General features: G+C 39.8%; 1 protein-coding gene across 3 annotated transcripts in view; it reads right to left on the bottom strand.

The window, feature by feature from the left end:
- The window catches only part of TTLL5 (tubulin tyrosine ligase like 5), a 150404-nt gene that overhangs the window by 79523 nt on the left and 57440 nt on the right, over window positions 1-13441 (bottom strand). For 2 of the 3 annotated variants that reach the window (XM_054827979.1, XM_054827981.1), the window contains 5 exons: window positions 11655-11755; window positions 8591-8724; window positions 7856-7969; window positions 7041-7451; window positions 5376-5566 (listed from right to left, as the gene is read on the bottom strand). In XM_054827979.1, coding sequence (XP_054683954.1) covers window positions 5376-5566; window positions 7041-7451; window positions 7856-7969; window positions 8591-8724; window positions 11655-11755 — 951 coding nt within the window. The remainder of the gene's footprint in view (window positions 1-5375; window positions 5567-7040; window positions 7452-7855; window positions 7970-8590; window positions 8725-11654; window positions 11756-13441) is intronic. The other variant, XM_054827980.1, reaches the window with a different exon arrangement.

The following is a 13441-nucleotide window of genomic DNA, read 5'->3' as shown; positions in this document are numbered from 1 at the left end:
CCTAACTTACAAGCAAGAAGCAGCACATATTGCAGCTAGTTCCAAATTAGAAACCTGATCACTGCTCATTAATATACTCATTCTGACTGGCTAGGCAGCAGTCCAAACAGAACAGATATGTTGAACACTTGATTTTAGCCCTAGACTGAAACACTCTAATGGGCCTTGCACTTCTACGCACTTAACATTTTTCACAAAACAGGTATGAACGTACTATCTTCGGGACTAATTTAGTTGAAATTTGGGGAATTTGGACAGAGGCTTTCTTTCTCACGACCTTTTGAGCTCAGATACCTCCTTATTATCCTACTCAGGATAAACATAGCAGCTTAACACTGGATCTTCACAGGCACATCTTTTCCATAGAGATCTCTGTCACTTGCTCCCAAACATATTGGGTAGTTAACTAGAGGAATACCTTGATATTTTTTGATTCTGTGAAGCACTATAGTTAGATGGTGAGTACTGGAAAAAAAAAAAAATCAGGCAATGTTTGAAATATCTCTTATGCATAGTGGTATATAATTCTCAGTGTTTGTTATAACCTCAAAATCAGCTTGATTATTAGATTTTAGTAATCACAAAACCATTGTAAACCTGTGGTTTTAAGCAAATAAAATGGAATAAAATTCCTCAGAAGTAAAAACTAACATTCATTGTTAACAGCCATATTTAACAATAAAGATTCTCCCTAGCAACTTCACTGTTTATTAATTTGTAATGCTAAATATTTACCTTTCATAACCTAACTTGCGATTGTCATACTCCAGTGTGTCCTTAAGGCAACATCTTCCCTGCACGTACCACTAAAGACAGTTACAGAAGTTACCCAAACAGCTGTTCCTTTTCTAGTCCAAGATAGAATAATACTGCTCCCCTTTTCTCTCTTATTACTGCAACTGGGCAGTAAGGCATCAAACAGTGACGCAGGGGATTAAATAACGATTCTTATGGGGTTTAGATCAATATTTCTATTGTATACCACTGTTGCAAGCATGAAGATGCACTGATAAAATTTTATACAATATAATAAAAAAATATTTTTCAAAAATACAAATTAATAAGAGACACAAGTGTTCTCACACGCTTTGTGAGATAGTCTGTGAGGACTGAAAACTGTGTACCAGGCAATGAAACCACAGATCAGTAAGGCTTTACCTTCCTACCATCTTCACCTCCCATGTTATAAGAAGGGTTTACATTTGAGTATCACTGAAGTTCCCATCTGGTGTTTCAGAAGTGAATAGAGAGGACAGAACGCTGATGCAATCACAAAATTCTTGTTTTCTTAAGATGACAGATTTTAAATACCTTGTTCAAAGCTCATCAGATACTTACACTTAAAATTTTCTCTTTGAACACTGTCATTTCAGCAACTAATTGGCTTAATAAACTGATTTAATACAGAGGGTAGAATACAAGAGTGTAAGAGAGAAAACATGAAACAGGTGCTTTGGGCATGGGTAGGAAACAGTGAAGAACAGCAGGGAGTAGAGCGGGACAGAGGTGGACTCCCAACTAGAATGGCAACATCATTCCAAGCACAGCTGTTGAGGCTACATTCCTGGGAACCCCGGAGACGCATGCTAGTACACAGATACCAGAAGCAATTCTCACAAGAATGGGAGTGGAAAACAAGCTTTCCAGCTGCTCTTGGAAGGAGGTAACATTCAGAGCACCCCCACCCCCAAGACACAGCTGGGCACAACACAGGGAACCAAGGCACAAAGGCATTCGACTCTCACATAGAAGTTCTTGCCCTTGGAAAAGAAACACAGACCACAGCAAACAGTAGTATTTTCAAAAGTCTCCTTTCACACCCACTCTCCAAATCAATAGTCCTAATCTTGCCATTAAACATAATTAAATCCCAATATCAAGTCCCTTTCATACCAGCCAAGTACTTTCCAAAAAGGTATGCTAACTCCAAGTTTCTGGAGTGGCTTTAAACATTTGCAGTATTTTTATTATTTAGGTAAGTAATGGTCTCTTCTAGGGGTTATCTTCACACCAATTTATTTTAGAATGCTTTTACTTTAAAAGGACTATTATATTTGAAGTGGCTTAAACAGAGGAGTGAAAAGGGGGCAAATAACAATTCAGGGTCTCCTGTCTAGAAATGCACAGGAAAATAGTGCCCTGTTCAACTAAATCACCCTCATACAAGCCCTGTCTCTAACCTCTCAGCTTTCAATCCCTTACGTCTCCCGTCCCAAAGCCACCAGGGTTTCATAATCCAGAGTCCCCCAACACTCCCATCCCGAGTCTTTCCCCCTTTCAACCCATACCAATGGTCTTTGACTTCTCACTCTCTCCAGCTGTTTACTAATTCTCTCTCACATTCCTCTATGTCTCCTGCCCCTATCTTCCCCCCTCCTTTTTCAGACCAAATCCTTGTCTGCCTAAATCTATAACCATGCAGCGCTTCCAAATAGCTGCACTAATATCTACACTTCTGCAAATCACTTTCTAAACTGCCAGCCTACTCCGTAATGCCTGCACTTCCTCTATTCATTCAATCCCCCTGCTTCAAATCCACATCCATACTGAGTGGTTCAACACCAGGTGTCCTTGTTCCAGGTACCTCAACAATGAGCCCAACCCTTGATGGGCTCCTGCAGTTTTGCCTGTACAGGCACTTGCTGCCATACTATTATGCTTTTATTGTATGCTTGTACTTCTTGTCACCCTTCATTATCATGGCAGTCTTCCCACAGAACTAAAACCTTTAGTTCCTGTTGCAAGACAAGCTTTAAAAGTCTCGATAAAAATAATAATCAGAATGACTCTTAGATGACAGAAGAGTAGAATGTGTCTGGGGGTGGGAAGCAGAAGCAGTAGCCATATGCTTTAGCTACGTTCCTTTGGGCCTTGCAGTTACATCTGAACCTTCCCGAACATCACTGTTTCACGTATGATTAAAATAATAGTCTCAGTTTAGAAATTACTATGTGCCATAAATTCAGTACTAAAGAATCAGATTGCCTTAAAAGAAAAACTGTCCTCAACTCAACCATCCAAATTTTCATACTAAGCAAGCTTCAGATTTCATCTCTCCAAAGGGATTATTGCAGACACATGGCCTGGAGAATCACAGTAGAGAGCAGATGTCTAGAACTGAATGGACGCAGGCTCAGGAAGGAAATTCATTGTCAGAGCTCCAGCTCTAAACTTTCCATTGGCTTTTCAATCCCTTTCTACATGGATCTTTTTCATGATGACAGAAGACCACTAAGATACAACCCAACCCATGTCTCTATATTTCACTACAAAAGCAAAGCCTGTATTCGGCTACACAGTGTTTGTACAAAGATATATCAAGGTCACTCAGAAAATCTACTTTATCTGCTAGGAGCTGAGATCTTCATTGTTCGCTTGTCACAAGGGAATTAGCACCTTCATTCCCCTTCTATGCATTTCCTACCTTTTCTGTGGGAAAGTATCAGGAGAACCCAGAAGCAAAAAGCAACGCAGACACATTTACCACGACCAACACATTTCCAGAGCTACCGCTGCACTTCACAGCCACTTTCAGACTTCAGTATATATATGCTGGGTGACTGACTGGTGGCTGAACAGGTTTCAGCCTCCACCATCTACAATTACCAGAGTACGCTCCTTTGTCACTGAGCACAGCTGTGCTCAGGAAGCTACACAGCCCTTCCCTTGCACATATTTGTGAATTCCTCTCTGAATTCCCCCTTCTATATCTCCTAATTTAACTAGCAGTAACTAGCTATGGTAGGAATATAGAAGTTTAAAAATCATCTAATAGCTATACAAATGGCAGCAAGAGGACAACTTGGGTTCTCTAGACAGACCTAAGAAACACCACAGCAGTTGGAGCCCAGTGAGAAATGAGTGGGTTTAGGGAGAAAGTCTATGAAATTATGTTTAAAAGTTCTTTGCTTAAAAAATTGAAAATAAATAGATGCCTTTCAATTTTTTCCCCAAATATTTGTTTAGATACTAATTTTTATTCAAGGAGGCAGTTTCCATCATATATTTAGCTTTCAACAAATCAGCATTTTCTGAATGAAAATGTTTTACTACCAAATTTTTTTGAACAGGTTTAATGACAAAGTTTAGCTTACAAAAAGCTGAATTCTGATTTCATTAAGAGAAACCAGACTGACAGCTCAGAATATTACTGGACAAGCAAACAAGCTTCTCCTGATGTTCCCCATACCACTTCAGGCTTTGAAAGGTCAAAATCTCTGAGTCCGGACTGATGCAAGATCAGGCCTCAGCATCACTGGTATATTCGGTGCTCACATTCTCTGCAGAGTCCATCGACAAGAAGGTGCTTTATTTTTGTGATTTATCCTACAAAGTTCAAGACCTGTCTGCAAAGGCCAGAGTGCCTGTGTTAGTTTTGGAACTGCCCAGAATGAATCAAAACCTTGAACTACATTGTAGAAGGGCTGAAAATCTATTCAGCTTCCTAGAGTTATAAATGCACACCACCTTTGAAAAAAGACGTATTGCCAATCATCTAAGCAGATATTCAAAATCCAAACATATAACAATAAAATTGAAAGAAGCAAAAAGAAGCAAATAGCAGCAGCTATTGCAACTATTAAACATGCCTCAGAAAATTTAGCAAAGTATCACTGTTAAAACAATACTTCCAAAATCAAAGTAAAGATATTTAAACTGTTTGCCCCTAGCAAGTAAAGAGGGAAAAAATTATTCTCCTGGGCAAAGTGCTTATCCTAGAGAAGCTCCAGTTGTCAGCTTAATTAACTGAGAAGTGTCCAATTTGAACACCTTTGATGAACACAACTATAGCACATTATAAAGTAAAAAAGAAAATGACAACATGTGTAGCCATTTAGGACATAACTCGAAATATGAAACTACGTGAAATTCTACCAGAAGCTAATGTAAATTTGATCTATACCACCATGTTCAGCAAAAGGATTATCATATCCCATGCTAGTAAGAACTTCATTATGTCTTTACAATGTTATTGGAATACAGACTTTACATCAGAACCCATTTCGCAGACTTCCATTCCCAGCACTATGATGACGCACGGGGAATGAGGAAGCAAATCACATGGAAGCACAAATCTGAGAAGACTTGGTTTTATTGTTTAATAAGACCAAGCATGGATTTGGTTTTTTATAACATATTTTCTAATCCTCTGCCCAGCCTTGCTTTCTTCTATAATAGGACTTTAGCAACGTTCTTGTCATCTCACAGAAAATCAAAATTCTGGTCGCTCTAAACATTTCAAAACAATACGACAGAAATCAATTTTCATGATATTTACTCCTTCCAGCATGTCTCAGCCCAGCCCAGTGCTGACAAAGAAGCCTGTGACAGACCTTTCTGTTGTCACAGGGACTCTAGCTTTACTACTTACATACCTGCTGTGTAAGGAAACCGATGTGGCTTGGTGGGGAATACTGACGGGCTGCTTGCTTTTCTGTCAGCTGCTGCAGTTCTGCTGCTACCACACTGGGGCTATAACTTTTGCCCTGGGAAGAAGTATCTTCTGCATCTTTGTGCATCCTGGCTGAGCCCACACGCTGCCCACTTGGACTGCGATGGCACAAACCTACAAAACAAACATTTGGATACGCGTAGTGAGCGGTATGTCAGACTCTCAACTTGCTGATCACAGAGATACAAAAGCAAGTATGGTACTTTCTGCAGATTCTAGGGACAATACAGCCTTCTATTCTGAATTGACATTGCCTATATCAGCTTTTGCCAATTTCAAACCCGTATCCTCTTTATCATAATGTTTCTAGTGGCACCCAATTCCAAAGAATATTGGCTGCTGTTACCTAAGTTAAATCCATAATGTTTTTCCTTAAAAACAAATGGATCCCTTTAAATAAGCTACTCAGTTGCGAAGGCTGATTTATTTTAATGCTATAAAGGTTGTCAATATATATACACAGCAACCCTAGTGAACATGTGCTGACCCTGACATACAACCTAAAGCAAATATATATCATCATTAAAAAAAAAATTATCAGGACCACAGCTGTTACCCTGTGTGTGGTTCCCAAAACTTTTTTGATGGATTAGAGTCTGCATCCATAAATTCCTACAGTTTCTTCTACCCTTCAGATTCCTTACACTCTAAAGATGCATTGCTCAACTATGTTCTACCCCAGCATGGTAAACGAGAGGTCTCTAGATCTTGTTTTTAAGATACTCTTGGATATGGCAGCACTGAAAGGTCCTAGAGAATGAGATACAGTAATGATTCATTCAGATCTTTCTTTTTTGGAGGTCTTGACATGCCTTTAAGTATTCAACAATTATGAGGTTTCATTAAAGGATTTCTCTGCATGATAGAGAAACACAGAACTAAGAACAGCACATAGACTGAGGCAGGACTTCTGCTAAACAAAACTACATTAAAATCACTAAAGATAAACAGGACATCAGTAATACAGTCAAGTGAAAATATACTTCATTTCCCAGCTCTTTTCAAACAAATTCAAAGGCTGAGTTCAAAGTTTGAGACTGAAGGGAGACCATACCACTCTCTACAACTACCTGAAAGGAGGTTGTACTGATGTGGGTGTTGGTCTCCCAGGTAACAAATGATAGAACAAGAGGAAATGGCCTCAAGTTGTGCCAGAGGAGGTTTAGATTGGGTATTAGGAAAAATTTCTTCACTGAAAGGGTTGTCAAGCACTGGAACAGTGCACAGGGCAATGGTTGAGTCACTATTCCTGGAGATATTGAAAAGATGTGTAGATGTGGTGCTTAGGGACATGGTTTAGTGGTGGTCTTGGTAATGTTAGGTTAACACTTGGACTCGATCTTAAGGGTCGTTTCCAACCAAAATGATTCTATGATTCCCTCTGCTCAATAAAAGGACATCTGCTCAATAAAAAGGTATCTTTGGCAAACAAGGGCTGCTTCCTACACTCCTCCTTTCTGTGAGAAATTTAGCACCATTCAACAAGATTCATAATTCTGGAAATGTAAAATTTCTACCTACTCCAGAACAGAGATTACACAATCTCTACATTGAACTAGCAGGTTATTATGCATCCCAGAACACTCACCTGCTTTTGCAGAGGATGGTCGGGACAATCTTTGGCTGTAGATCTGAGCAGCTCTCTGAAAAGATGAGAATGGGCCAATGGTGTAGCTACCAGAATAACAGCGATGTAAACCTCCAAGGCTAGAAACCTCACTGGACGCTGAGTTTGTGAAGACAGAAGAGCTGTCAGGAGCTGTGCTCTGTGAGGAGGGTAGTGGGGATGCAGACTGAATCAGCCTGGGACCAACTGGAGGAGCTGGCAACAAATGGTGACCAGGCGCCTGTGAATTTTCAGAGGCTGCAGGCTGCGATGGTATCCAGGAACGGGTACTTCTCTGGAACACGGCACCAGAAACAGAGGAAGAAGCACTAGGAGGGCCGCACTGAGGTAATTTCACTTCAGCATTTATAGAGAAGGTGGTTCCTTCTGTAACTACACAAAGATAATGAGTACACTACACGAGAAAAAGCTGCTTTTCAGGTCCTTTGGATAATATCAACACACCGAAGATGCCTCTACTCAGACACACTGAAGCCAAAACAACCTCATCTGCCAGCAAAGACAAAAAGCAGCTCTACATGATGAATATCCTCTTTCAAAGCTTGCCATATCTAGATCTTCCCCCACAAAAGAGCAGCTAACTTTTTCATACTGCTCACTCTACAGTACCTTCTCTTGGGTTTAAAAGAAAAAACCTGCAGAATCTTCCCCAAAATTGGGCTTTTGAATCCCTCAGTTTGAACCCAAAGGTTCCAAGCTTCATTTAAAACAGTATTAAAAACAGTATACGCATTCATTATTTTTTTCTTGATGATGATTTAAGCCAGTTCACTTACAGGCTGATTTAACTTCTTTGGATTTATAGCCTCTTAATACTCCTTCTGCAGGCAGATCTGCAACTGAAATTTTGATCTTATCACCTTTTATTTTTTTCACCACCTCAGGATGCTCTATAACAAAATCAAGGAGTTAGGAAATAGAACAATGCAAACTGTGATATCATTAGAACAGGACTACAGAATTTAAACTTTGTTACAATGGACTTTCTTGCTAATATTTACTGTAGACACAATTGTACTGTCATGGACTACTGGACACATACGGCTGGCACTGCACTTCCTTACATGGAACGCCTAGTTAGGCTCAAATATATAGACTCCAATGGGTATGCTCACTGTAGGCAGCACAATTTAACAGACCTTGATTTCTCTCATCCCTTACTTTGATTTTGGGATTCTCTGTTCATTTCAAATCTCAGTGCCTTCAGTTTGCACATTCTCATTTCAGTTATGAGCCACCATATCTAGTTCCCTATAAATGCTAGTCCAGATTCATCTCATTTCACTATTTCACTTCAGGCAAAGAATGCAGGAGTGCAGTTACTCCAGTCTTCACACATAGAGTCAGTTTAAAAAAAAAAAACCCAAACACAACAAAAAAAAAACCCCACTGAGATATGCAACCTCAAGAAACCTGAATAACATTCTGGAGGGCTTGTTCTCTTTCCACAGACTAAAGTTAAACTGGATTTGTTTGGGGAACATCATCTCAGAACTGCCTGCAACACTTACCTCCTTGACGCTGTTTCTCTGACTGGTTACTGGTGTTGCTGGGTTTTGTGCTTGTGGAGTTTGTTCCTAGGAAGACACTCGCGGACTTGTTTTTGTGTGTGTAAAACGTCAGCACTTCCTCCAGGTCACTTTCACTACAATAAGAAGAGAAGAATGGACATAAGAGAGGATTCTAAGCTTTTCTGTGTTCATGTAACTATCAAAGACAAGAAATGATAAGGAGACTGAAGAGGGGAGTGGGGAAAAAAGGTGAGGCCAAACAAGCTAATCATTTGCTCAGTTCTGCAGGGTAAGAGCAGAAGGAAAGGAACATGCCTTGATTAAACCCGAGATTCCCACTGAAATGCATTTTCTTATGCAGTAGAAAATTCAAGTCATTCAGGAGCCTTCCCAAGATAAGTAAAGAGCAAGTGAAAACTCCAAACACATATTTGGGGAGATCAGCTCAACAGGAGAGATTCAGTTCACAGCTAAATTTGTCAATCTTCTCCAAGTGCTCTCTAGAACAAGCAGCTATCTTGTTCATGAGAGAACTCAGCTCACCCTCTGTTTTATAGTTATCATTAGTAGTTTCAGTTCAGCAGTGGCGGGGGAGAAGAGGAAAGGACAGAAGAGCTTGTTAATTGTCCTGCAGTTTTGGCTAAACAGAACAGTCAATATTTTTGTCAATCTCACAAAACTTGCATACATTTCTTGTTTTCTTTACAAGAAGAGAGTTTAACTGCCCCAATATCCTAAGCATCTATTGGTCCCAAACCAGTATCAGCTACTTGGCCATTCATATTAGAGCTTGTGCAAGCTGTATTCTAATTGTTTTGATATCTAACATGCTTTCCTTTTGCTTTATAGCGTTGCCTCAGCATTAGTAAGTGGGTATATGGCAGAGCAAACACCAAAAGCAAGTAGTGCCAGCAACACTACAAGAAAACATAACACAGGAATATAAGTCTGCAGAGCAGCAGTTAAAATCCTTCAAAATGTCCTCTGCATATCACAGTTGTACTAGTCTTAGCTAGCCTGAGCTTTGGTAAAAGCAATGTCTAAAGCTGATCCCACTGGAGTTTGGACCTTCAGAGCATGCTGCAAAGTTCACCTTTTCTCCCAAACCAATGAGAATAGAGGTGAAGAGGAAATGTAAGAATGAAAAGTTGTTGGTGGAAAGGTGCTTTAAGCTTTTAAGTGAATTTACCAGCATAAATATATACTTTTACATTGCACTAAGGATGTTTAGAAGCAATGGTTGTAGCATGTGTATAACTAAACACAATGCCATCCATGTGATATCAAAGTTAGAGAGTCAATGATATAATCCCAATTACTAAGCGACAACAGTTCTCACCCATGTTGTCCAGTGTTGCATTCACTGTACTGCAGAACAAACACTCAAAGTGTAAATCTATCCCCTTTACTTGGCCCCAAATGACTAGCTCACCAATTTAAACTTCAAGCACAGCACAAAGTAGCATCAGAGTTTTCAAACATACCTGATACTTCATAAGAAGCAGAAAGATCATCACTAGAAATGGTCTGATCGTTGGCAAACTGGCTTTTGCTGCTCTTTATCACTCAGGCAGATGATCCAGCAAAAATCTCCAGAACCAGCCTAGACTGTGCGTCAGGCCATGATGGCATGGTAGCCAACAACATGGAAACAGAAGAATATGCAGTTCTGCCCCAAACAGCCATCTCTTAGCATTTCTGGCAAACAGCAAAATGACCTGCCCTAGGAGGCAACAGTCATTTCAGTGGCCAGAGATGTCAGAGAACCAAGAGCATGCAAGTGGGCACACGTAATCTGCATTTCTACTGACAGGAGTAGATCCTAAGGTATATGGTAGTCAGACATATTGAGTATCATTCTTTTATAGAACTCTATCTGAAAAGCAGTGAGATTTTTCTTGGAGACTGTAAATCTGTTGCGGTAATGACTCCATCAATTTTATTAGCAAAAGGTAAAATTCATTGTTTTCATGAGAATGTAGCATCAAAAGAGACTGTGAAGCCTCCTGGACTTAGTTAAGAAGCCCCAGCTATCACTCATTTCTAATCAGTCTCTAAGAGTGCTATCCAAACAGAGAAAAAGAAAGAACAGTTTCATAACTGATCATGAAAAAGAAGCAGTGACTGTCAACCTTACCAAAGAAATAGAAGGGCATTAAAAAGGCAGGTAAACTCTACCTTCCAGATATTGACAGGAGTCCTTGCCCATGTAGGCATGTCATATATGGGTCAAAAGGAATTGGGTTTTGTACTCAAGAATCAGAGACTTTGAGGACACAGTTCCAGTTCCCTGAATAATTTCAGACCTCTCCGTAGTCAGATAGCTATAACGCCATTGTTTTTTCATACGATGCTACAGGCCATAAGGAGTATTTACCAATTTTCAAAATACACTTCCTGCCAGACTCTTGTAAGTTTAAGCAGATAAAGTTCAGAGCATGCACAGTTAGAAAATGCTGTTTTTTCATTGTGAAAGTAACTGCTTCCACTGAACTGCCTTAGCAAGCCAAGAGGCTAGGATGAAGACAGGCAGTCTAACTCCCTTCCTCATCTCAAAGTCCAGACCTGGAGAGTTCCTGAAGAGACGCAGCAAGCATGAAATTTGTTTCTGAGAGCAAAAACTTGAGAGCCAGAGCCACAACAACTGTTCAACCACAGCAGCTCAAGGCCATCTGAGCAGCAGCTCTAGTTTCATTCTCCTTCCTATGTACTGCCATGTTTGCTCCAGCATCACAGGAAGGGAGATCCTTAGCTCACCAGTATCACTTTGAAATTTACACAGACCAGGGCAACCACTGCTGTCCTTTGGGAATCTACTTAATGGTCAAAACATCTATTGTATGTCCTTCTCTATGCTCCAGATACTGATGCTACAAGCATTTGGTTGCTGGAAGGGAGAAAAGAGAAAAGACAAGTTCTCTGTCCTCCAGCAAGAGCAGGAGCAGGTGCTACAGTCAATAAAGGTATCTAGAGGCCTTTAGATCAATCAGATCATCTTTAGAACAATCCCATCACCTTCAGGTCTGGGAGATCCTTTATCAAAAGGAGTAAAATCCATTCCTACCTTGCTCTCGTAATAAAGTTCTGAAAACCTTCAGGATTCACTCCCTCCTCCTCCTCCTCTTGTTTCTTTTTTGATTGCTTCTGAACCATCTGCTCCGTTTCCTGTTAATAACCAGTATCAGTAAGTGTCTCTATGTAGTTACTTGATGCTCCATGGCATAGCTACAGCTCAGAGAAGACAAAAAACAATTCCATGGGATCTAAGAAAAAAGAACATCAACTCCAAAGAGCCAACAGAATGGATAAATATAGAGCACCCCAGAGACAGCTTGCTAAGCATACACTAAACTCTTCATTCTTCCACCTGACATAACTTATTAGAATTGATTTGCTGAGAAGAGGTCAAGTTTTCACAAATACATGCTGCTCCTTCAAATATGGTCTTTGCTGGGACATAAGGAAGTATGGAGGGAAAAAAATCATGAAAATCATTTTTTACAGATATTAGGTCCTCTTTCTACTTTTGCCATTTCTGTCACAAATACGGAGTTCCTCAAAATAGCTTTTAATTGAGCATCTGTCCTAAGAGGAGATATTCAGGAAGAAACAAGGACAAAAATACAAAAATATATTAAAGAAACTCAATTAAGGAGGTGTGCTGAGGGCATCCACATTTCCTACTGTAAACTAGGAGTTATCTTGAGTTAATTTCTCATGCAGCAAATTGCTGAGGGCTTATCTATATACCAGAACTATACTGCTTTAGCAAAAGCAAAGTAAATAAAACAGTACAGCCTATGGCAAATATGCATTTATACACTAAAATATATAGGAATAAAAGATGGCAAACCTTTGTGTGTGAGAATGGGAGCAAGCTCTCAGATATGAGTGATCTTTCTATTTTACACCAGTAGAACTTGTTGACACTTGAGGTTGTATTGATACACATTTTTGTTAATTTAAAAACCCTCAAGGCCTGTCTGAAATACCACTACTAGCAAACAAGCTTTATCTGACCAGACTTGGCCTCCACTTCATTGCTTCCCACTGGTACTCTGAGTGTTCCCAGGATGAAAGGGTCAGATACATCTTTTGAAAGATAAATTCAAGAGGGGGAAGAAAAAGCCACTCTAGGACTTGTCTCTACCCTTCGCTACATAAGTAAAAGTCTGGGCAATATGTGATCTGGTTTTAGTTAGTTTGCTGGAGGTAGTATTTTTTCTTGTGTCATTACAGAAGATACATAATGGAGGAGTCCCCTACTAAATCTGAAGTTACAAGTCAGTGAAAGAAGTCTATATGTTGGAATCAGACATCAAAAAAACCTCATAGCCTAAAAGTCTCTCAATGGCTTAAACATGTACGTCCTAAAACCTCAAGTGATCTGTTCTCACTTGTTTTAACTGAGAAAATATGTTTATGCACTGATTTATTACCAGTTACACAGCTTTATTTTGTGAATTTACTCAAGAGTTAGCAGAAAATCTTGATGTATGAGTACAATTTGAGTGGAAATTATATCCAAAGCAGCTGTGTTCTTCACTCACCACAGAGCCACCCGAGTGTCTTGCGGTTACTCCTAACACAGTAATTCAGCAAGCATTAGGCATACAAGGCACTCCCCAAAACAGATTTGGTTCAATACCAACCCTGCTTTGACAGATCAAGTTACCAGACATCAGTTCTGACAAGGTAATGTAAGTGAACATCCTCTGCTAAGGAGCAGGAGGCCTGCGTGCACAGCAGCCTCTGAAAGCAGAATTTAAACTATCCTTGTTCTAACACCAGAGAAATGCTAGAGGGCAAAGGAAAGGGAAGCTGTTCTTGCAAAACAAGGATTAGCATGAA

The sequence above is a fragment of the Grus americana genome, chromosome 5 (genome assembly GCF_028858705.1).
Source record: "Grus americana isolate bGruAme1 chromosome 5, bGruAme1.mat, whole genome shotgun sequence".
Classification (NCBI taxonomy): Eukaryota; Metazoa; Chordata; class Aves; order Gruiformes; family Gruidae; genus Grus; species Grus americana.
Note: the sequence above shows the minus strand (reverse complement) of the source record. Positions and strands in the feature narration are given on the sequence as shown.